The sequence below is a fragment of the Geotrypetes seraphini genome, chromosome 3, assembly GCF_902459505.1.
Source record: "Geotrypetes seraphini chromosome 3, aGeoSer1.1, whole genome shotgun sequence".
NCBI classification, from domain to species: Eukaryota; Metazoa; Chordata; class Amphibia; order Gymnophiona; family Dermophiidae; genus Geotrypetes; species Geotrypetes seraphini.
The window spans coordinates 350,810,651-350,837,136 of NC_047086.1; the positions used below are offsets into that span (position 1 = coordinate 350,810,651).

Below are 26,486 nucleotides of genomic sequence, written 5' to 3' on the forward strand. Positions count from 1 at the left end.
TTAATTTCGTTTTGAGCAATTCTCTTAAATAGGGAGTTGCAGTAGTCGATTTTAGAAATCACCAGAGAATGGATGAGAATGTTAAGCTACTTCGAAGCTTTATCGCAGGATCCCTTAATTTGTAGTCTTTCTAGAGACAGGGAAAATACCTACTGTGCCTGAATGAAAAGAAAATCTGGGCGCTATATCCAAATAAATTTTTTTAAAAATCAGTTCATTAAAAATACAGGTTTCAGATGTTTTTACTAAGATCATACCCCTACTTTCTTTCTTACATTTTTGTTTCTGTCTTCATATGAGCACTCTCATTGCATTCAGTAAATATATGGATGTAGTAACAAATGCTGAACAGGCCTAATTTATATTTTACACTAATTAGCGCATGTGTTTCTAATGGAACATCACTTTAGTTGAGTTCGGCTCCAGTCCTCAGTGCTGAATGAAGCCAACTTACTTTTCGCTTTAACATAAGAACAAACAACAGTCATACTGGGTCAGACCAATGATTCATCTAGCCCAGGGGTGTCAAAGTCCCTCCTCGAGGGCCGCAATCCAGTCGGGTTTTCAGGATTCCCCCAATGAATATTAATGAGATCTATTTGCATGTACTGCTTTGATTGTATGCTAATAAATCTCATGCATATTCATTGGGGAAATCCTGAAAACCTGACTGGATTGCGGCCCTCGAGGAGTGACTTTGACACCCCTGATCTAGCCTGTTTCTAGCAGTGGCCAGTCCAGGTTACAGAAACCCACTTGGCACTCCAACTGTTAACAAATGAGGGAGATTTTTCAGGAAAATGTCACTGCTAAGGTTTTCATATCTGCCTTATTGGTCTTAATTTTAAAGTTACAGAACTAATATCTTTAATTCTCAATGTTAGTTATAGGGCAGGGGTGTCCAATTTCAGTCCTCGAGGGCCGCAATCCAGTCGGGTTTTCAGGATTTCCGCAATGAATATGCATGAGATCTATGTGCATGCACTGCTTTCAATGTATATTCCTTGGGGAAATCCTGAAAACCCGACTGGATTGCGGCCCTCGAAGACCAACATTGGACACCCCTGTTATAGGGCCTTCGGGGCAGACGCTTGCTAGCCTTTCAGCACAGCCATGTTAAATGATGTATCTCGCTCCCTCCACCCTTTCAGTCAACTGCTGCCCGGCCAGATTAAGGTGTCAGATTGATTTGTTTTATACATCTTTTGACCATGCTCATTGAATATTTAGGAAGTTTCTTCAGCCCATATTGAGGCAGAGGCATCCCACGGGAAGCATTAATCAAAGTCACAGAGAATCTTACACAGACTCTTTAGTCTGGTGATTAGTTTTTGCAGTAATATATTAACACACCGCAGATGTCTTGTGCTTTTCTTCTTAAGACAATCAGTCCTTTTCTTGTTCATTTTATAGAGATGGGGGAAAAAATACATTCATTTAAGGTGCAGGTCACAAATATCCGTGGTACCATGCTTGCACAGACAGTCGCCAAAGACATTTTGCAAGCGATTATATTTTGTCATTATGCATATCTTATGTTTGGGGAGTCTCTTGTTTTTTTTCTCCATAATTTCTTTGGCATTCCCATTTTCCAACCATAAGCTTTAAATTTCTCCTTATGCTCTATCGCAAAATAAAGGCATGTGCACTTACTTTTTCTGGTCCCCCATTAGGTCATTCATTGCTATTCTGGAAAAAAAAATACCCATTCTTTTCTCTCTCTTTCTCTACAGTACTCTTGTTCGTATGAGACAATGTCTTGTAACAATGCAGGAGACTAATCTCCATGTCAAAGCCATTTTCATTCCCCAGTGCCCAGCCTGCTATCATTTTGTAATGTTTTGTTTCTTATTTTAAAAGAATTAAAGAGGAACAGTAAGCCGTCACAGAGGCCTGGAGTCCTTATCTCAGTGTCTGGAAATTTGGACAGTGTATTTTACTGCCGAGATAAATTGGAAAGAACTCCAAGTTCAGCAAATCGTAATGGGTTTAAGTTCTATTGAAATCGGCAACCAGAAGATCAGATAACGGGGGTCCTTCAGTTGTCTTTTTAATCAGGTTCCCCGCAAGGCTGAATAGAGACAGAGCAGACGCACAGAGTGAAAATATAATTCTTGGATAGGTTAAGTACATGTTTGAACTCTTGCAAGCAGAAGCGATTTGATGATGACTTAATCATTTTCTGGTCAATTATCTGGAAGGACCCTTGCAACTGCATGGCAATTATGATGCAAGTTGGCCTTTTGGGAGAAACACCAGTCTCCCTGCTTCTGTTTCCGTCGATTCCCTGCCATGAATTTTCATTCACTTCATTATCTTAGCTAGCCTAGAAACAACTTTCTGCGTTGTAATTACAGCCTCAGTGCACACTTTAGCTGTCATCTTGACGAAGGCCCGAATGTTCTCATGGCCAGTGTTTGATAAGTGTTCTTTGTTGATTTGTGATTAATGTACATCTCTTATAGGGGACGAAAGGAAGTGAATGCCTCTAATGACAAAAGGCACAGGAGGGGGAGGGGGAGTATCAGCTTTCTTGATACAAAGCTATGAATTTATTGGTTTTCACTTGGCAAGCTCAAATGCTCTCTTTACATGAAGAGAGCAGAGCTTCCAATAAGAACAGTATCATTCGTGGCATACCTTAAGAGGACACGTCTTTCAGTTACAAAGTCTAGCAGGCACTTGAAAGCATAGTTTAAAATAGCTCTTAACATTCTGCTCTTTTGCCTCTCTAAGACATCACAAACTCTCACTTCTTCATTGTTTTTGCCTGCTTTTTTTTCAATCATTCTAAATCTGTGAAACTTCAAAAAAAAAAAAAAAAAAAAGCAAATCAGAAAGGTAAACAGTTTGATTGTAGACCAAATCAAGAGTGTGGTGGACAAGTATTAAATATTCTAAAGGGCGTTGTATACAAATATCGAATCCACCCATACAATATGGCAAATATGATCTCCATATTCATGTTCGGTCATCTTAATTCCAGATATGGATTTTCTTTTCCCCCTTTTTCAAGCATGCAGCTTCTTCTAATCCTTTGAACTTCATAACTTATTTGTTCATTCCTATATTTAATCTCATATTCCCTCTGGCCTAGCCCAGCTGCTGCTGTGACAGTGCTCCAACAAAAGAAAGTGGACTATGGTTTAGGTTGGGTGGTTTTGGGGGTTTGGGGTTTATTTTTGTTGTGACCTTTATGCGTCCTCATCTTTGGAAATATTTAAAATTACAATATTGTGCAGGAGGCGTTTTCAAAATACTTTCTTTAATACCAATTAAACCATAAGTGACACTGTTGCCCCCTAAAATGCATAGTTATTGTACCATCTTTTCTTATGTAACTATTCTTAGCCATTTTACCAATTCTGCTGTTCACCATTGGCTGAAACACCGTAAGAGCCTTATTCTTAACAATTAACATATTTTAAACTGTTGATCAGTACTGGGTTCAAAAATGTTAATCAAAATTATTTACCCTAGGAATTAGTTCTCCATATAATGAATACCCCATTAAGTTTTCATCTGAAAACCCGTCATAATGTAGGGCTCTTAAAAGTTGCACTTTTAAATTTAGGCAATGCCATTCATTTTCATATTTACAAGTCTTGTGCTGAAAATTAGTGTTATGCTCCTAAATAATTTTTCACCACTCCTAAATTTGCTTCTGTTGACACCAGCTTTTTATGCTCCTAAATGTTAGTGAAATTTGGGATTGAATTGTATAATGGCACCCAAATTTGGGCAATGATAAAAATGAGCACTAAGAGGCTAATTCTATAAATGGGCGTCCTGATTACAGGCAACAGTAGACGTCTACTGACTAGCAGACAATCAGGTCGCACATTTAAAAAAAAGAAACCCAGGGCAGGACACCTACTCTGTAGGCTTTGTTGCGGTTAAGGGAGACATCTTGGGACACTTAAGCTCACCCAAGGCTGGACATGGGCGTGGTTTCTCCCGGAACAGAGTAGACACCGAAGAGGGAGTGGAAAATATGAAAAAGGATCTGCAAAAGTTAGAGGAATGGTCTACTATCTGGCAACTAAAATTCAATGCAAAGAAATGCAGAGTAATGCATTTGGGGATTAATAATCGGAAAGAACCATATATGCTGGGAGGTGAGAGGCTGATATGGATGGACGGGGAGAGGGACCTTGGGATAATAGTGTCTGAAGATCTAAAGGCGAAAAAACAGTGTGACAAGGCTGTGGCTGCTGCCAGAAGGATGCTGGGCTGTATAAAGAGAGGCATAGCCAGTAGAAGGAAGAAGGTGTTGATGCCCCTGTACAGGTCGTTGGTGAGGCCCCACTTGGAGTATTTAGGCATGAAGATTTACACCAACTAAAACCTAGCCATTTTCAACTTTGCCTGACTACGATTTGCTGTGACTTTCTGGAGAGTGAGCACCATTGAAGAACAACACGCAGTAGTGTGGTTTCTGTGGGCAGAGGAAGTGAAACATGTGGAAATTCATTGTTGGGTATTGACTCAGTATGTAAAACAATGTGGGAGATATTGCTGGGCATTGGAGAACACCCCAGTTCAATCAATACCTGTTCAAGAAAAAGAGGCTTGAGTGGGGCTTGAGTGTGGGCTTGAGTGCGATAGTATGTGATGATCTTAAGGTGGCCAAACAGGTTGAAAAGGTGATGGCGAAAGCTAGGAGGATGCCTGGGTACATAGGGAGAGGTATGGCCAGTAGGAAAAAGGAGGTATTGATACCCCTGTATAAGACTCTGATTAGACCTCATTTAGAATATTATTTACAATTCTGGAGACCACACCTTCAAAAAGATGTAAACAGGATTGAGTCGCTCCAGAGGAAACTACTAAAATGGTCAGTGGTCTTTATCATGAGGTGTATGACAGGGGTAGGGAACTCTGGTCCTCGAGAGCCGTATTCCAGTCGGGTTTTCAGGATTTCCCCAATGAATATGCATGAGATCTATTTGCATGCACTGCTTTCAATGCATATTCATTGCGGAAATCCTGAAAACCCGACTGGAATACGGCTCTCGAGGACCGGAGTTCCCTACCCCTGGTGTATGAGGACAGACTTAAAGATCCAAATATGTATACTTTGGAGGCAAGGCGGGAGAGGCGAGATTTTATAGAGATGTTTAAATACCTATGTGGCTTAAATTCACATGAGGCAAGTCTCTTTCATTTGAAAGAAACTCCAGCATGAGAAGGCATGGGATGAAGTTGAGAGGTGATAGGCTCAGGAGTAATCTAAAAAAATACTTTTTTCACAGAAAGGGTGGTTGTTGCATGGAATAGTCTCCCGGTAGAAGTGATGGAGACAAAGACTGTGGGCTCCTTTTACTAAGGTGCGTTAGCGTTTTTAGTGCACGCTGCGTTGCCGCGCATGGTAACCCCGCGCTATGTGCCAAGAACTAATGCCAGTTCAATGCTGGCGTCAGCGTCTAGCGCGCGCAGCAACGCAACACGCACTAAGCGCACGCTAAAACCACTAGTGCAGCTTAGTAAAAGGAGCCCTGTGTTTGAATTCAACAAAGCTTGGGACAGGCATTTAGGGTCTGTTAGGGAGAGGAGATATTGAATGCTGCGGATGGGCAGACTGGATGGGCCATTTGGCCTTTATCTGCCATCGTGTTTCCATGTTTCTAAGGTATCTTTCCTGATACAAATTTGCCGTTGAAAAATATGACTGAAACCACAGAAAGTCAGTCTCACTAATTCCAATATCAGGCAGCCTCTATAACAAAATGGAAGGCTTAGCGGAATCAAACACCAATATCAAATCTACAGAGAGAAAAAGGTGAGCTAGACGCAGCCCTGCAAAACTGATTCCAACAGAGCAGATGTTAATATGTCAGAAGGATATAGGTTAAAAAAAAAATTGACCAAGAAAGTGATTTTCAGCTTGAGAAAACTATTTTCAGACATATCATTTACACTGTTGGAGACATCCAAAAAGTTATTATGCAAAAATGAGGCCATTGGTTTCTGTTATGGGCAGCTCTGACTCGCAGGCTCTGCTGCCGAGATTCAGAATAATATGTAGGATTAATTTTTCAGATGCTGATGGCAGGTGTAAATGATGGCATCCTATTACCTGATGTCAGCACCTGGAAGAGTATTCCTGAGTCATATATGTTCTTTCTCTATTTACTAATTAATTTTTCATCTTTGTAGGCCACTCTTTTGATCATTGTTGTTATGTCATTCACAAAAATGTTATTCCATCCCTTGCACACTATGGAATTTTGTTCTGTATCTTTGCTATGTATGCCTGCACCTCCTACTGTGTTCTATAGATACGCTAAGGGGGGAATTCATCATTGGGCACTAAGAAATTTAGGCCTTTTTTTACTAAACTGTGCTAGTGGTTTTTAGTGCAGTGAGCCCTGCTGAATGCCCCACGCTGATCCCGACACTCATAAAGTTCATATGAGCGTTGGGAGCAGCGCGCAGCATTCAGCGCGGCTCCTGGTGCTAAAAAACGCTAGCGTAATTTAGTAAAAGGGGGCCACAGTATGTACTAACCACATTAGCATGTGCTAAACACTAAGATCCTCTTTTACAAAGGCGCGCTAAGCGTTTTAGCGCAGGTTTAGCGTGCGCTGAATCAACGCAGGTGCTAACCGCTAACGCATCTATAGGATAACATGTAATGTAATGTAATGTAATGTAATGTAATTCATTTCTTATATACCGCTACATCCGTTAGGTTCTAAGCGGTTTACAGAAAATATACATTAAGATTAGAAATAAGAAAGGTACTTGAAAAATTCCCTTACTGTCCCGAAGGCTCACAATCTAACTAAAGTACCTGGAGGGTAATAGAGAAGTGAAAAGTAGAGTTAGAGGAAAAATAAAAATAAAATAAACATTTTAACAAGACAGCATTGATCTAAATACTTTGGAAGGTAGAGGAGAGGAGAGAAAGGAATAGAAGCAGAATGGGTCAGCGTCAGTGATGAAGTGGAGCAAGTAAGTTAGGAGGAGCGATTGACGTATCCAGAAAGGGCTTCTTCAGGGAAGAGACTTGGCCGACAGTCCCAGGATGCCTATGTCTCCTCCCCTGCGATGTTCTCCCATCCATGCATTCCCTCCCAGACACACTGCCCGTGCCCCAGCCGCTCCAAGGAGGCTGCCCCAGATGAGGCATGCATGTGTTAGCATTTAGCGTGCAATAATATTTAGTGCGCGCTAAAAAGCATAGTGCATCTTTGTAAAAGAGGGGGTAAGACACCCATTATATTCCTATGGGTTTCTTAGGGCTCCTTTTACTAAGGTGCGCTAGCGTTTTTAGCGCACACACAAAATTACTGCGTGGTACGCTTCTTTTTTTTTTTATTATTCAAGGAAAATCTTGCCTCGCCAATCTTTCTTTTTTTTTTTATAAATCTTTATTCATTTTTAAAACTCACAATAAGTGCAACATAAAATGCAGTCATTTTATACTTTAACGTCACTTAATATATCATCAAATTCGAACTCTCATCAAATATTCCCCCTCCCTTATACCCAACAATTATTCATAAGCAAAACAAATCATGAAATATTCCCACCCTGGATGTGTTTGAACAAAAGGGAAAAATTAAATATTTATTCTATGCAGTAATTTCAATCTTTACAGTATCTTGTTAATGGCTCCCAGATAACCTGAAGTTTCTTAAAATTTCCCTGCTGCGCGCGTGGCAATGTAGCGCGTGCTATTCCGCGCGTTAAGGCCCTAACGCACCTTAGTAAAAGAAGCCCTTAGTGTTTAGCGCATGGTAATCATTAGCACATGCCAACGCAGTTAATGTGCTAATTTACCTTCATTTGCCACGCACCATTTTGAGGTGCGCTGAATTGTCTTGTGCTAAGTTATCGTTGCGCTGAAATGTCTTGCGCTGAGTTATCCTTGCGCTCAATTGTCTCGCGCGCTATTGTCTTTGCGCGGTATTATCTTTGCGCTGATTTGTCTTCGTGTTTTTGTCCGCACGCTGTTGTCTTGCGCGTGTTTGACCTGTCACCAGAACCCACTGATGAATACCCCTTTTAACCATGAGGATTTTTTTGTTTTGTTTTTAATGTTATCACTTTTGTTATATTTTTATTGCTTTCTTTTTTTATATATAAAGTCATAAATCCGCTGTGGGCGCCGTACTGACCTTGCCACAATTTCCATTTAACAGTTCAACAGATGCATTACCTCTCAGCTCATCAAGTGGTTTAGCAATTTCCGTGAATTTTACTACATTCAGATGGAGAAGTACGCACGCCAAGCCATCAACGATGGAGTCACGAGCACAGAGGAGCTTTCTATTACCCGTGACTGTGAACTATACAGGGCTCTAAACATGCACTACAATAAAGCCAACGACTTTGAGGTAAGCTGTCCTTCTTTATGTTTTTTGACACAATATTTTGTTGGTTGAATGCTTTTTATTTTTATCGAACAGCCTTTGTGAATTGTTTAAAACAATGAAAACCCAACGTTTGTTTGTATGGCTTTGAGTGAGGCTAACGGCATTATATCACGTGTGTACAGAAATGGTAGAGCGGACTGGTTAAAACATTAGATTTTAAAACCTCAACTTCCAAATTTAGATATCATTATTGCCATTTATTTACTAGCGATCCAGTTCACCTGCCAATGTTTTTGTTTTACACAGGGAGTGTGTGAACTTGGAAAGATGAACTGACTGGGCCAATGGGCCAAGCAAATTACATGTGGAGCTCTTTCGTGACGGATATATTCTGACTAGGGTTACTAGATGTCCGGATTTCCCCAGATATGTCCTCTTTTAGAGGATATGTCCAGGTGTCTGGGCAGCTTTTCAAAACCCGGCACTTTGTCCGGGTTTTGAAAAGCTGGTGAGATCAGGGCCGGGGCTGGAGTGCATCTGTGCACAGATAAACTCCAGCCCGCAGAGACGAGGTTTGTGTGGGGCTGGAGGGTGGAGCGGAGCTGGGCAGGTCTGGGGGCGGAACAGGGCGGGGCCACATGTCCTCTTTTTTACCAGATAGAAAATCTGGTAGCACTAGTTCTGACCAACCCAGCTTGCATAGCTTTGCATAGGTCACTAAGGAGGTCATTTTAGAAGCCTTGCTTAACATCTGTATGTGCAAATAGTGGTATGTGCACATGAAGATCACATACCTGTGTAAATGGTGCTTTCAGAATGCCACTATTTACATATGCAGATGCCCAAATTCAAAGGGAGCACGTCTTGGTTGTGGTTGGAGCAGGCCCAAAAGTTATAATAAATGTATTTCCCACATTACAGTGAGAATACATGTCTCTTGCACTTGTTCCAAGGCATGCTAAGCTCTAGCAAAATGCTCATTGTGGTCAGGGTTTGAAATGAGTGATGGAGAGAGTAATTGTATGTAGTCCCCTCCCCATACCCTCCATACCCAGTACTTGGTATTGTCTTTGAAATGTAAAAATGTATACGTACTTCAGGACCTCCCTCCTTATTTGGCCACACTTACATTTATCATTGTCTAGATTATGGTTCTTAAATGTACCGTTGCTGTCGCTTACAAATGCAAGTTGCTGAGTGATACACAACCTTTTTTCTGCACATGTAGGTTTCAAAATGGCCGCCTCCTTTTTACATTTGGGAAATGCATGTATCTTTGTCAGCTTCCGTCTCCATGTTGTACAAAAGACTCTGCACGCGGCAAAGTCTTTTGCTCAATACTGGAGGAAATGTGAACGTCCCGGCCTGGACGTCCCAAGTCCTACCTCAGCATCATATACAAAATGGTGCTTTTTGTAAGCATTTGCTCTGCTGTTCTTCTTCACATTCCTCCTTTTCCTGCTTTCTTGTTACCGTTGCCTCGTCACACAGTTGTCTACCCTGGGACAAAGTTTGAAAAACTACAGTCAGGTTACAATTGGGGGTCGATAATGACCAGCTTATCTAATTATTTCTGATCTGAGAAAGAAGGGGTTACCTTCAAAAGCTAATCATAAATTGCATTAAGTTAGTCCGATAAAAAAGGTATTATTTCTTTTTCCTTTATGTTTTTGTTTTATTTCTACATATTACCTTAAAGTTAAAATCAAATTACTTTTTTCTTAATATGTAATATCAACACTTAACTGTTTCTACCGAGAGCCGATTGTTTGTCCTTTTGAAAGAAACTTTTTGTTGTTGTTGTTTCCTTTACGTGTAGCTACAGTAGGCCAATGACAATGTAATGAAAGGGAATTCTTCCCCAGTAGCATCTACTGCTGGCATATTCCCAAGTAACAGGGAGAAAGAGAAGTAATACTGCAGAGATGCTTCTTTCAGTTAAGGGCAAATGCCATGATGAGAATCTGAGTGGGCAAGGTGGCTTTGAGCAATCCACTCAAGCGAGTACCTGGATAGCAGCTATTTCTGTAGCTGGCCCAAACTTGTGGAATGCACTGAATGGATCATTAAGATTATGTTCTAATTTTGGGTCATTCCAAAAACTACTGAAAACTCATTTATTTGTAAAAGCCTTCTTTCTATTAATAAGGAATTATTGCTTTGATGTTCTTCTTTCCTAGGATCATTCTTTTTGTTGAATTTTATTTTTATCGAGTTTGTATTTTAGGTTTTGTTTTTTTTTTTAATTTGTATGCTGTATAGGTTTGACATTTTATGTACGTTTACTTTGTATTCCACCTAGTTGATAGGCGGAATAGAAAATTTTTAAATAAATAAATCTCAGTGAGGTCTGAGCTGCAAATTACAGTAATGTTGTTGTTCCCTTAGACTTCAGAGCATGCACTTTATTTATTATTATTATTTTTTAAAATTCTTTATTGATTTTCAAACTACAAATGCGCCATAAATGAATCACATATATGTACATTGTATAATAAGGGCAGCACATTTTCAGATATTACTGCAACAAATAAATTTCCCCCTCCTTCCCAGCTAATATACAAACAAATAACTCAAACCTTCATGACACCATTCATAAAATCATAAAATTCCATTCAGAGCATGCACTTTACATGGAGGTAGACTCTCATATTTTGTTTTATGGATAAAATGACTGTTGACAGTGTTGTTTGTTTTTTTAATTAAGTCATTTTGCCTTGGACTCCAGCTGAGAGTGGCATTTTGTATAGTGAAACCACTTGGGATATACAGGTTGACGATGAGTGTGTGCATGTAGGTGTTTCTGTGATGAGGGGGTTCCTCTTCTTGTGATGCATGCTGCTTACAGGCTGCCTGCCTGTCTATGATTAGAACATCTTTGCACATTGTCATGGAATACCAATAGATGGAAGGGGCTGTAGACAAACCTGCCCATAACAAAGAGTTTGTCAGAGGACAGAGAGAGATACTGAGGGAGGGATGCAGTAACAAAGAGAAGTGTTAGTTTTGCGTTGACAACTTAACACTGATACATTTCTGGATTCATACATGAATATTCTAAAATGCTTAAATTCCATACAGCTGCAATATATGGAGTGTTGAAACACGGATTATTTTATTTTAAAGACCAAAACATGTTAGGGAAATTGAATTTGTTCTGAAAAATATTGTGCATCTTTGTTAGTGTCAGAAGCTTTCTGGTTCAAAACCAGTTAGACTTTGGAGCTACGTATAACGCAAAAAAAAAAAAGAAAAAAGGCAGTGTGGGTCTTTTGAAGTGTTTCCTGAAAATGCAAATTTGACATGTAAACGTGCATTTTCTCAATCAAAAGATCTTCCATCAAGAAACTAATCAGTGTGACTTTCAAATAGCAAACAACCGTACTCAACCGTTAAGCAAAACCTGGCTATTAGAAAAGAAAGGTATTCATTTTCTTCAAATACCCCTTTCCAGCTACAGGTAGCAAACCCTGCTTGTAGAGCAATGATACTTTACACCGATGGGCTCAGAATGCATACCGTGTTGGATAAAGCATTACTTAATGGTGTCTTTAATGGAATCTTTCATGCCTTTAGATAGCAAAGTTCAGCACTGTGTCTGATTTCTGGCACATGATGTACGGACCATTAAAATATGTCCTACAGTTTACTAAATGTTGCTGTAACCTCACCTGGTCTGTGTCACCTCCAGCACGCACTTGAAATTGGATCAATTTGGCATCATCAAAGTTCCTTGCCCATGTACTGCAGTGATGCTTTGCTGATTTTAGAATGTGATTAGATCTAGCGATTCCACTGTTTGCCCGAAATCACCCCCTGACTTTTATTATGCTCCTTTCCATGACCTCTTTCTCTTTCTACCTATGAAATGTCTCTAATTGTCACATACTGTATTTACTCTGAATAAGGCAGCGATTAAACCGTGAACTTGGGCTATCAAAAGCTCATCGTGCTTCTTTCATAATGTCTTATGAGTGTCCAAGAACAAAGTTGAGCAGGATGCTGAAGGGGCTGCTGGACTTATTTAAACTTTGCAACTGTTACCTTCTGCCAAATGGCCCCAGAGAATGGATGCAGCACCTCCAGCATAATTCAGTGACTTTCTAATGTGCTAATTTGCTCCCTTGCTGTTTTGCTCCTAAGGTCAAATGAAGTAGAAGGTGTATGTTAAGAAACTTTTAAAGGAATTTCCAACAGTGATATGCCCAACATAGAAAGATACCTTTATCTTATATTTGAAAGGAGAAGAAGTGGGGGCAAATCATTTTGTTAAATATCTAGAGCCCAGTATTGAAAAGGCGCTTGGTGCCACACATGTAACTATCTTTTTTAAAAAGAAATATCAGGCAGCAGTGTAAGTATAATATTATACCTAAATTCTGATTCTGGAACTTGGAGCCTGGGTGGATGGCTGGCTAACAGATGAGCTCCCTCCCATGAGCATTATTTATTTGAATTAAAATAACAATTTTTTCTTCTAATTCAATTTAAATCCGTGGAAATGTCCTCTACTAAACAAAAGTTACAAGAAGCTCCTACTAAATCAACAGGAAAAACCAAAAGATTAAAAGAAGATCCACAGTCTTCCAGAGAGGTTCCTTTGCCTATGGATGCCTTAGACATAATTGAGGTAATGGAAGAATTAAGGAAAATCAATTTAAATCTAATGGAAATGAAACAAGAAATGAATCTTATGAACAGAAAATTTGATTTATTAAATAACAGAATGGACAAGATAGAAAATAGAATGGAAAAAATTGAACACATACAACAAAATAACAAAGAAGATCATAATATATTAATGGAAATGAATAAAAAAATGACAGATCTGGAAAACTGGTCTAGAAATCAGAATATAAGAATAATTGGATTAAAGGAAGGAATTGAGGGGAAAAATATGGTCTCTTTTTTAGAAGATGTGATACCAAAAATTCTTCCAATTAAAATAAAAGGTCCACTAGAAATTGAAAAAGCACATAGGATTGGAATGAGAAAAATTCAAAACAAAGAAAAGCCAAGAACTGTAATATTCAGATTACTAAGATTCCAACATGTACTGGATATTTTAAAAGCAGCAAAAGAGACAAAAAATCTTACATACAAAGATTCCAAGTTGATCTTTCTCCAAGATTTTGCAAAAGAGACTGTCCAAATCAGAAAGAAGTTTTTACAACTTAGACAACCTCTGAAAGAAATAGGAGCTAAATATGGATTATATTACCCTGCACTAATGAGAATTATATACAAAGAAAAATTTCATCAGTTTGATGATCCAGAAAAACTTAAGGAATTTTTATCGTCTCAAGAAACACCTATGAATTAGAGTTTAATTTATTTGTGGAATCAAAACTTTGGATGGAGGGCAGTGTATTTGAAATTTTGTTTTTATATGTTTAAATTTAATGAGAAAAGTCTGGATTTGGAGAAAAATAGAGGAATTGTAATATATATTTTTTCCATACACTTTAATGGAAACAAAGATGGCTGCTGCTGCAACTGATTTATTAACTGTATTGGAATGATTAGAATAATTTCAAATTAAACTGAAGATTCTACAATAGAATGGAGAAAGCAAATAAGATAAATTTTAATATATTCATACTTACCTGACGTCAAAAGGAATCTAAAGGAAAGGGGAGTAATATCGAATGAGGCCTTGGGAGGATTTCCTTCTGATACACAGCCAGGAAGTTTTCTGGTAGTAATAAGAACATAAGAACATAAGAAGTGCTTCTGCTGGGTCAGACCAGAGGTCCATCGCGCCCAGCAGTCCGCTCGCGCGGTGGCCCATCAAGTCTAGGACCTGTGTAGTAGTCCTCTATCTGTACCCCTCTATCCCTTTTTTTTATCCTATCTTATCTATATCCTTCTAACTGTACCCTTCTTCATCCTATATCTTCCCTATCTATATCCTTCAATAACTTCTTCTTTCAAGAATTTATCCAATTTCTCTTTGAAATCCTGTAAAGTACTCTGTCCTATCACACCCTCCGGAAGCACATTCCAGGTATCCACCACCCTCTGAGTAAAGAAGTACTTCCTGGCATTGGTTCTAAACCTGTCCCCTTTTAGTTTCTTCGAGTGCCCCATTGTTCTTGTAGTTCCCCGTAGGCTGAAGAATCTGTCCCTCTCCACATTCTCAATGCCCTTCATGATCTTATATGTCTCTATCATGTCTCCTCTGAGTCTCCGCTGAGAGACAAACCTGCATGTTTTCAAGTGTAGGAGATGGACAGATCCCAGGTGAGCTGCTGCGGGGAATGAGGTGAGGTCCTGGGGGGACCGTGGTTTACCTGCTCCCTGTTGTTTCTGATGGAGGCACGGAGGGTTCGTCTTGAGTGCAGGAGATGAGACGGCCGCATGAGCTTTGGTGGTTCCTGAGTCGCATTGAAATGAGCGAAGTCACGGCTATGCACTTAGATGTTTTTCTCTTCCGGGAGTCAAGTGACTGTGCGAGTAGGGAGAGTACAAGCGGTTCCGCTCGGATGTCTTCCTCTTCCAGAGTTCAATGGAGGCTGTAGGAGCCAGCAGAGATCAAGTAGATGCGTTCAGCTGTCTTTTCTTCAAGGGAGTAATGGTGATTGTGTAAGCCAGCAAAGGCCTATGGTACAAGATAAATTGGTTGAGCCCGAGAGGGTGAAGATTGTGAAAATTACTGAGATCGATTGCATAGAATGTGGAGACGGAGAAGACTTGGGGATGACTAATATATACTACAGAAGCAGGTTGGACTCCTTCTCAGGGCTTAATTAGCAATGTGAATGGCCTTTCAGTTGAGGATGATCGAAGCTTTTTACTATTAGGTATAATGGTAGAGCCCTGGGTCTTCTGGAGTGATAGCAATGGACACAATTGTAGCCCAATACAGGAAAATTAGTACAGAAACTGCAATATTTAAGTATGTAGGATGTACCTCCTGTAGTGCTGTTTTAAACAAAATATAGTATGCTGTTTTTAAACATTAAGGGCATAGTATAAGATGATTTATTTGCACTAAAAGATGTGTCTTTGAGAATGTTTAATTAAAGGCCTTGCATATAGGGAAGAATAAGGAATAATAGTCATAGATTCTAAAATGTGTTGATAGGATGGATGGGAAAGTTACTAAAGTTATTTGAATACAATAATAGTCTAGAGTGAAGTAGAACAAGATTAAAAAATATATATAAATGCTTGATTCTTGTTATATTCCTGGAACTCCCCAACCCCTACCTCCTCCAGATCCTCCCAAACTCTTAAACTATCCTTCCCTTCCACAAAAGGTATTTCTCATGCAGGCAAACTTGGGTCATCCCTCCCCTTTAGAATCACTGAGATCTGGAATAACCTTACCTCCCCGCTCCGAACCTCAAGCTCCCTCCAACTTTTCCGTAAACACCTAAAAACCTGGCTCAAAACTGTAACACTTCCCCCCCTCTTAGGCTCCGAACCTCAAGCTCCCTCAAACTTTTCCGTAAACACCTAAAAACCTGTCTCAAAACTGTAACACTTCCCCCCTCTTAGGCCTCTCCCTCCATCCTCACCCTTTTACACCTAATCTTTAAACACTCCACTGGAGTTCCTCTCTCATCCTACTTCCTGTAAACCGTGCCGAGCTCTGCATCTGCGGAGATGGTGCGGTATATAAACCCAAGGTTTAGTTTAGTTTAGTTTAGTTTATACAACAATGATATGGTTATCAATACATTAGTTAAGTTATAAAGAAAGCCTTATTAACTAAATAAAGTTGTTTATCTAACTTATTTAACATTTTAGGAGGATGCTATATTTTATCATAAACATATTTTTCTTGGATAAATTGTTGAAACTAATTATTATGAAATAAGTAGACAAAAGGTATTATTTATTATTTGCAATGATTAATTCTAATTCATGAATATGTGTAATAAATGTTTAGATGTGATAATTCTAATTTAGAAAGTTTTGAAATTGAGTATTTTATAAATAATTTAAATTGAATTCTCATTTCAATTGGATTCGATGAATTGAAATATTATAAAGTACTTATAGTTTAAAATTAATTTAATATAGTTAAAGATATGGTAAAGAAACTCTAATGTGTTTTTTGACATTTAAATTGAAATATTTAACATAATTAAATATTAAATTATTCAGTTCTTCATTGAAATGAATTAGGTAGATGTTTATGTAATAGGCTTGGGATATATTTAAAGAGGCAATTAAGGGATTTTAAATATATGGATGGATTAATCTGTATAATATAGAAGAAATAATGTAGTAAGATGCTTGGGGGAGGGGGAGGGATGCTGGTCTAATCCTATGTCTTCAAGTTATCGCAATATAAGAAGGAGAGGGTTAAGGGAGGGAATAGGGAAGGGTTTTTGGGATATTAGAAATATAATAAGAACATAAGAACATAAGAACTGCCATCTCCGGATCAGACCTTTGGTCCATCAATATTTAAGACATTAAGGGGAGGGAGGGACATTCCTTATAGTAAGTTAAGGGAAATGAGTTATACACAGGAAATCTATAATAGATTGAAAGATTTGTTGAAATTCGTATGTGCAAGGAATAAATATATTAATGGAGCTTAAAATACTTTTGTTAAATGTTAATGGCTTAAACCATCCAATAAAAATGAAGAAAAAACTTTTATTTTTAAAAGAACCGAATATAGATATATGTTATATCCAAGAGACTCATTTATCAGCCTTAGAGTCTCAATAACTAAAAGGAAATTGGATAAAAGATTGTTTTTATGCCCCAGCTGTAAAGAAAAAAGCAGGTGTTGCAATATTGGTGAATAAAAGATGTAATGCTACGTTCAAGTTAATTGCTGCCGATCCTTCAGGAAGGTGGATACATGTGGACATGAATCTGGGAAATACTACAATGGCACTTTTCAATGTATATGCACCTAATTCGAACCAAATTGAATTTTTTTAAACTCTTCAACAATTGTTATTACCACTGGCTACTTCTAATTTAGTTGTGGCAGGGGATTTTAATGCTGTTATAGATCCTATAATGGACAAAAAACCTAAAAGAATTATGAAATCATTAGGATTAGATAATTTGGTACAAAATTGTGATTTGAAAGATATATGTCGAATATTTCATTTTAATGATCAGGAATTTTCGTTTTGCTCCCATGTTCATAAGTCTTTTTCAAGAATAGATTATATATTTGTTTCAAATAAATTAGCTCAACAAGTAACACAAGCATCCATAGATCCAATTATTTTGTCTGATCATGGTAGTGTGTGGATTAAAATGAAAATAATTGATCAAGATGATAGTAGGCCTCTATGGAGATTTGATAATACAATGCTTGCAGAACCAAATTTCATTGAGGAAATTCAGTCAAAAATAAATGATTATTTTCAAATTAATAATACGGAAGATATCTCCATGGAAACTCTTTGGGATGCTTTTAAGGCAACTATGAGAGGGCAAATTATTTCTTTTTCGGCATATATTAAGAAACAAATTAAAGAACAATTTTCCAATTTGGAACAAGACATAAAGTTATTGGAATCAAAATTGATTGACAAATGGGAATACTCTACGTTACAAGACCTTTTGAAAGCCAAAGGGAAATATAATAAGATTTCTTCTAAACTGATAAGGAAAGATTTATTTTCTCAACAGGCATTATATTATGGAAATTCAAGTAAGGCGGGAAGATTATTGGCAAATTATCTAAAAGCAAAAAAACGGAAAAGAAAAATAGTGGCGATAAAAGATGAAAAAAGGAATACATATTCTCAAATTGGACCGATTTTAAAACGATTTTAAATTTTTTACAAAGACCTCTATTCTTCTGAGCCTTATTTAGATAAAGAAAAGGATGGATTGGAATTTTTAAATTTAATTAAGGGACCGAAAATTCCTGAGCATATAAAAGAAAGCTTAGAAAAGCCAATATCAATAATAAAATTGCAAGCAGCAGTAAATCATAGGATCTTTTTTAAACTAATGCTCCTAATTTTTAAAACTCTAACATCCAATGAACCGCAATTCATCTCCAAATCTCTAATCCCATACAAACCTCATCGATCTCTTCGCTCTACTGATCAATGCTTATTATCTGTTCCATCTCTAAAAATCATAGGCACTAGAAGAGCAGATATATTTACTGTCGCTGGTCCACAAAGGTGGAATAAACTCCCTCAATTTATTAGAATAGAAAAAAATATTTCAACATTTAAAAAACTTTTAAAAACATATTTATTTAGAGATGCCTTTGATTTTTAACAGTTCTTTTAAATTTCTTATGCTTTGATTTTATTGCTTAAGAAGTGTGCTTGAGCCACCTTGTACTACTTCTTCTACCCTACCTCTTGTTCTTTCCCCTTATTCTTACGAAACCCGAAATTGTAACTTTTATTTTTTCCCTTTCCCCTCAAGTAAGTTTTAAATGTTTTTAAGTTATGTTAATATAGCTATTTTGTTAAGTTTCTTATTTCTTTGTATTATATTATGTACATCGCTTAGAAACTGTTATAGGCGATCCATCAAAAGATTGAATAAACTTGAAACTTGAAGTCCCTTAGAGTTGGATCCGCTCCAGGTGGAGATGGCTTTACTGTAGAGTTCTACAAATCATTCCAAATTACCCTATTACCATATTTGTTAAATTTATATCAGACTCAACTGACTAAAGGTTGTCTTACGGGTACCATGGCGGAATCATTAACTATAGTCTTGCCAAAGCCAAATAAAGATCCCAAACTGGTTTCAAATTACAGGCCTATTTCTTTAATTAATGTAGATGGAAAACTTTTAGCTAAAACTTTGGCTATACGTTTGGCTACAGCTGTCCCTTTTATTATTAGTATGCACCAAACAGGATTCGTTGCTCAAAGACATTCTTCTAACAACACTAGGCTTGCCTTGCATATGTTAAATTTGTCAAAAGCCTTAAATGATCCGGCTTTTTCTGTATCCCTCAATGCAGAGAAGGCCTTTGATCGTGTTGAATGGACCTTCATGTATCAAGCTTTGGAATGGTTTGGTATTGGTTCAGGATTTATACAAATGGTTCAAACATTGTATAGCTCCTCTGTTGCTAAATTGTATATTAATAATAATTTTTCAGAAGGTTTTAGGTTGCAGAGGGGGGTTAGACAAGGTTGTCCCTTATCTCCTCTGCTTTTTGATATTGTATTGGAACCCTTGTTATTAGCTATTCAGCAAGCGGAGGAGATTCAGGGTATTCCTCGTAGAGATCAGGAATATAAGGTCTCGGCTTACGCGGATGATGTATTGCTCTATTTGAGAAATCCTGAGACAACCATTCCTTGCTTACTTGAAATGATTGAGAAATTTGGAAAATTTTCAGGTTATAAGATGAATTGGAGTAATCAGAAATTCTTCCACTCAATGTCCATTGTACAAAAGGTTTGTTTGATTCATTTCCCTTTCTTTGGAGGGAGGATGGAATAAAATATTTAGGCATTTGGATTAAAAATACGATGGAAGAAACAATGAAAATAAATGAAAAATCATTATTACAGAAGGTTACAGAAATGTGTGAGCAATGGAATCCTTTACATCTTTCATGGTAGGGAGAGTCCAAACTATCAAGATGATGATTTTGCCTGTGATTTGTTATCAGATGGGTATGTTGCCAGTTTATTTTCAGGGGTCCTTTTATAAAAAATTAAATAGCATTCTTATAAAATTTATTTGGCTGGGTAAAACTCCTAGAGGGCCTTGGTATCTTTACAAAGACCAATTTCAGAAGGAGGGGTAAATTTTCCCAATTTTTATAGGTATCATCAAGCCTATATTTTGCGCCAGGGTATGTATTGGGTCCTCCCAGAGCTCATGGAAAAACTCCCAGATTGGTTGTGGCTAGAATGGCAACTCATGTCTCCATTACGCCTTTGCCATGTGCTCAGTATCAAAATGCCTAGTTATAGTAAATATAACAGAATATTAGCTGATACATGGAAAATATTATATTATGTAAGTAATTTAACAACTATTCCAATTCACAAATCTACAAATCAATCTATATGGCTGAACTCCAAGATTCAAATTGGTGGAGAAAGGCTCGCCTGGAAGCGTTGGATGATAGCAGGAATACATTTATTAGATGATGTTATCTCTAATGGTAAAATGCTTGAATTTTCACAGTTGCAACATAAATATGGCCTTAATAAATCAGAAAGTTTTAGATGGTTGCAACTGAAGCATGCCATTCAGGCGGGGTTCCCTGACTGGAAAAACCTTAATAATCAATATAGTATGGAGTTTTTATGCTTTCAGGCGGACTTCTTGGGTTACCAGGCTGCCCAGTGGTATAAATCGCTGACTGGATTTATTAAAAAGAAACCAAACACTGGTCTGAAAGACATTTAGAGCATTGAGATCAAGCATCAAATTACTGCATCTCAATGGCCACGAATTTGGACTTGGAGGATGAGATGCACAGTGTCGGCATCTATGAGAAAACTGGATTTTTTTCTGTTACATAGAGCTTTATGCACCCCTGTTCGGTTACAAAAATTGGATAGCTCTAAGTCTAATAAATGTTGGCACTGTCATCTTGAAGCAGGGACTTTAGATCCCCTGCTTCAAGATTTTGTCCATTTATTATGAATTTTTGGAAATCAATTTGGGACCAAGTTAATTGTTTACTAGACAACCCAGTGGCATTATCATATGATACTGTGCTATTTGGTATGGCAATGACAGCAAAAAGTCCGATTTCTACAAATAATAACAAATTACTACTTATAATGACTGGGGTTTCCATTCAACAAATTACGTATAATTAGAAAAATTGGAGTAGATTAAATTATAATTTTTGATGGAATTCCTTATGTCATGTTTATAAAATGGAGAGATTTATTGCAATACAGCGAGGATGTTTCAGGAAATTTCAAGATGTGTGAGAGCCATTAACAAAGTATTGTACTGATTAGATGACATCTTTTCCCTTAAAATTTACAAGTTCAATTATGAGAGGGGGGGTAATTTTATTGTTACTTATTGTATAAGGTATTGATTATATAATAGGGAAGGGTGGGAGATAAGAGCATATCATTTATACCATTGATGATTATTAAGTGATATATTTATTGTTAATTTGTTTGGACAGATTGTCACACTTATTGTAAGTTTGAAAATTAATAAAGATTATTTTTTAAAAAAAATACTATACCTAAATTCTGCTATAAATACAGCAGCTTGTATTGAAGGGAAGGGGCATGGTTAGGGTGCCCACATACATGTAAATAATATGTGTATGTACCAATATTTGACCCATTTAGCTACAGCTTATATATTTAACCTGGACATGGAAAAAAACGGTATTTGAACCAAACTTATAAGGTGTCCCCTAATTCTATATATGGTGCTCATAACTGCATGTGCAAATTTGGGCATGCATCCAATTTGCATGTGCAATTAATTAAACAATGAGTCAGTTAGCACTGATAATTGGACATTAGCTATCAATTGGCACTAATTAGCAACAATTAGAATTGACGGGCACGTCTTTGTAGTTGGCATTCTATGAAGATGCATGCATAAATTTTTATGCATCTATCCAAAAAAGGGGCATTGGCCATGGGAGGGGCATGGGCAGGTTCAGAGCATTCCCAGTATTTGTGTCCAACCTCAGCCCTCGCCAGGTCAAGTTTTCAGGATTTCCCAAATGAATATGCATGAGATCTATTTGCATACATTGGAAGCAGTGCATGGAAATAGATCTCATGCAGATTCATTGGGGAAATCCTGAAAACCTGACTGGATTACAGCCCTCGAGGACCAACATTGGACAACCTGTTATAGAACAAGGTAGATCTGCGCCTAATTTAGGCACAGGGATTTAAGCCAGGTTTCAGTTGGTGTAAATCCTCACATCGGAAATAGGGCACAGATCTTGGTGCCAAGCACTATTCTGTAAACATTGCCCGACTTTGAGAGCCATTTATAGAATAGCACACTTTAAGTTGCATGCACAGATTTGGGAGCACACTCGATTTGTGTGCGCAACTTAATTGAGTAATGAGCCAATTAGTACTATTGATTGGCCTCCCGCAAGCAATTATTAGCACTAATTGGATTTAATTAAAAGTTACACATAAATTTAGATGTAAGTCCAAAAATGGGGCACAGAAATGGGAGGGCCATGGGTGGATTGGGGGAGTTCTTAAAATTTACATATGTAATTATAGCATAAGGGAGTTCTAAAAAGAATGGGGACTCCAATAAAAGGATTAGAATAATGCCAGAGGCATATTAATTAGCTGATTTTTTTCTGCTCAAAAATTTTGGACCTACACTCAGGGTTGAAAAATTTGCAAATCAATCAAGTTGAATCAATGAGGACTGATTTTGAAGAACGAAGTATATGTTTAGGAAAATCTAGTTGGTCAGCTTTCCGTGTGGTGGACACCTGGAATGCGCTTCCAGAGGACGTTATAGAGCAGAATACAGTACTGGGATTTAAGAGAGGATTGGACATTTTCCTGCTGGAAAAGGGAATAGAAGGGTATAAATAGAGGATTACTGCTCAGGTCCTGTTTAGCCGCCGCGTGAGCGGACTGCTGGGCAAGATGGACCTCAGGTCTGACCCAGCAGAGGCATTGCTTATGTTCTTATGTTCTTTCCAATTACCATCTTTATCCAAATTGGAAAAATTATTTAGTAAATGCATGGCACTTTTTGCGACTTAGATTCGGTGCCTTCAAAATGGCTTTCAAGTTCTAGACATGGTCTACTAGCTTTAGCTTTAATTATGATACAGAATAGTCTAAATAGTGGAGAGGTACCTGCATGTTGGAAAAAGGCGATTATTACACTGATTTTGAAGAAGAAAGATTTAGATATGTTGAATTCAGCTGGTTAAAGACCAGTTTCTAATCTTTGCTTTTTAGCAAAATTAAGAGAAGATAGTTTTGGAACAGCTGGTGTCTTACATTCAATCAACAAATATACTTAACCCAAGACAAGCGGGGTTTTGATCAATGCATAGTACTGAGACAGTGTTAGCAGGCTTTCTTAGTGAGGTTCACTCAATCTTGGATGGGGGGAATTTTGCAATGGTAGTTTCATTAGATCTGAGTTCAGCATTTGATCTAGTGGATCATGATCTTTTGCTAAACTTCTTACAAGAGATTGGTTTAAAAGGAGTAGTTTGGGACTGGTTTACAGCATTTCTCCGAGGACGTACTTTTAGAGTAGTCACTGAGGGATCAATATCCCAGGATAGATCGTTAGATTGTGGAGTACCTCAAGGGTCAGCCTTATCACCGTTCTATTTCATATCTTTCTGAGCCCCTTGGCAAGACGAATTCAGGAACTAGGAATCAGTACATATATTTATGCAGACAACATCTTATTAGTCTATAGACTATCACCTGCAGCTTTAGATTTAGGTCCTCTTTTAAATGGCTTAAATAGAATAGAAGAATGGTTGAGTGAAAATAAATTGGTTCTAAATATGTCCAAGACTATGGGCTCCTTTTACAAAGGTGCGCTAGCATTTTTAGCGCATGCTAACCCCGCGCTACACGGAAAATACTAACGCCAGCTCTATGGAGGCATTAGCGTCTAGTATGCATGGCATTGTAGCGCGCACTAGGCGTGCTCTAAAACCGCTAGCATAAAAGGAGCCCTATAGCATGTTGTATCTCAGGAGATAAGGCAACACCTCAATTAGATTTTTCTTTAAATAATTATAGTATAAAGCTAGTAAATAGTTTCAGGTACTTGGGGATTATAATCGATTGTCATCTAAATTTTGAGCAGCCGGTTTCAACTGTGGTTGCTAAAGGTTTGGGGGCATTAAGACAGCTTAGATTTTTTTCTGGATGAGAAATCATTGCACACGTTAATTCATGCCTTTGTATTGTCAAAGTTAGATTATGGTAATGCAGTATATGCAGGTATTGGGTCAGGACAGCTGAAGCACTTACAAACCGTGCAAAATGCTGCGATTAGATTATTAGGCCGTGCATATATTCGTGATCATGTGACACCTTTGTATTTAAAATTCCATTGCTTACCAATGGAATTTAGGATCAAATTTAGGATCCTGATGTTGGCACATAAGGCTCCTTTTACTAAGGTGCGCTAGCGTTTTTAGCGCACACAGGATTTTAGCACACGCTAAACCTGCGCTACGCTTCTAGAACTAATGCCAGCTCAATGCTGGCATTAAGGTCTAGAGCGTGCGGCAATTCAGGGTGCGCTATTCCGCGAGGTAAAGCCTTAACGCACCTTTGTAAAAGGAGCCCATAGAGTATTATTTCAGCTACAGCCTTCATATCTTTCTAACTTGGTGTTATTTTATCCCCCAAGGCATTTATTACGATCTTTGAATGACAATAGGGTAGTTGTTCCTCGTATCTCGAAGGCACATCTTGCGTCAACTAGAGATTGTGCATTCTTTTATTTAGTTCTCCGGCTATGGAATAACTTGCCCATAGACATGAATAAAGAAGAATCATATATAAATTTTAAAAGACATTTAAAAGCACATTTTTTTCAATTGGCTTTCTCAAATTGAAGAATTGAGTCTGGGACTGTAATCTGTGTTTATGTAATGATTAATTTCTGTTATGGAAATTTTTAGTTGTATGTATTAGTTATGGTTATTGAGATTTGATTATTTTATTTTTTTTATTATGTATTAGAATTGTTATTATTGAGATGTTGATTGTTATAGTATTTTATGAAAAAAAATTTACTTTTGCTCTTATTCTTTTCTTTTCTATTTTTAAATGGAGTTCTTTTCTTAATGAATGTGAACTATACATTGCAAACCACTTGGATTCTTTTTAGGCTGCTATGCGATATATAAAGTTTTTTTGTTTTTTTAATTTAATTTTTATTATTGAACTTTCCCCCTGTGAGGGAACAACAGGGAAAAAACAATCAATACAACAGGGCCAGGCTGTCTGATTTTGTGTGCGGTGTCTGGATGGGAGTTCTTTCTTTTTGGCTTGAACCATGCGGGGTGGGGGGGCCTCTCTGTTTCTTTCCCTTTTTTCCAGGGTGAGAGGGATAGCTGGTTTGGGTAGGGGGGGTCTTTATAGATATTAAAATGTGAATTTTTCCTTTCGTGTGGGTGCTGCACTGAGGTTTTGCTCCTACATTTCTTGAGATGTTCTCTTGGGGGAGCTGCTTTGTCCTTCCTTGCTTCTCAGGGACAGGGCCTCTTGTCTTCTGGAGGGGATTCATTGATATTTGTTCTGTTCTGCTGTTCATGTTCACAAAATTTTTAATAAACATAAACATCTATATCCAGTTTAGGCTTGTGGATTTGCATCATGTTTCAGCTGGTGCAAATGGACACACCTAAAGTTAGGCATGGTTAGTAGCATAGCCATAAATGAGCCTGGGTGAACCCAGGCCTGTCCACTTTGAGCTCAGGCCCACCCAGATGCTCAAGACCTATGATGTAGCTGGCGAGGATCCTCAAATCCCACCAGCTTAAAATCCTAGTATCCCTCCCCTCACGTACCTTTCGGATGTCACTTCTCCAACAGCAAGCAGTGATCGATACAAACTGCCTTCCCTCATACTAGGCCCACCTATGCAGAAACAGGAAGTTGCATCATAGGGAAAGCTGTGAGCCAACGCTGAGTGGCTTGCATTGATCACTGCTCGTTGCCAGCAAAATGGTGTTTAATGGGACACAGATGGGGGAGGGGTGGGAGATGAAAATCAGATCACCTGGGGCAGATGTTGAGAGCCTGGGTCGCCTGAAGAGCAGGGAAAGATGCCAGGCAGAGATAAGTGGGTGGGGTTCCTTTGCCCCCTCCCCATCCCACACACACACACCCACACACCTTGGGTCCATACCACCCAATATTGGGTGTCTGCCTATGCTTCTGGACTTGGTTCCCTGGCTTAATCACTTTTCTATAAAACAGACCTAACTCTGGGCACCATTTTTAGAACAACAGCATTTTTTTCAGTGCCTATTTTTTAAGGCGCCATATATAGAACTCAGTCCTACGCGTGGAACTTTCCTATACTATAAGTTGCGCACACAAGGCAGAGAATGACACGGGGACAAATTTGTCTCCGTCCCTGCAGAAACTCAATGTCCCCGTCCAATCTCCGTGAGTTTTGTTTCTGTCCCTGCCCCATTCCTGTAAGATCAACCACCCAAGCCTCAAACACATGATTTTAAAGTGTTTAAAGCTTGCGCAGATGAGGACGGAGCTTGCA

At 38.2% G+C, this 26,486-nt stretch overlaps 1 protein-coding gene across 1 annotated transcript in view; it reads left to right on the plus strand.

Moving 5' to 3' along the window:
• Positions 1-26,486, plus strand: part of PROX1 (prospero homeobox 1) — a 177,073-nt gene that overhangs the window by 77,671 nt on the left and 72,916 nt on the right. The window contains exon 4 of the mRNA XM_033939385.1: positions 8,151-8,345. Within this exon, the coding sequence (XP_033795276.1) occupies positions 8,151-8,345 (195 nt within the window). The remainder of the gene's footprint in view (positions 1-8,150; positions 8,346-26,486) is intronic.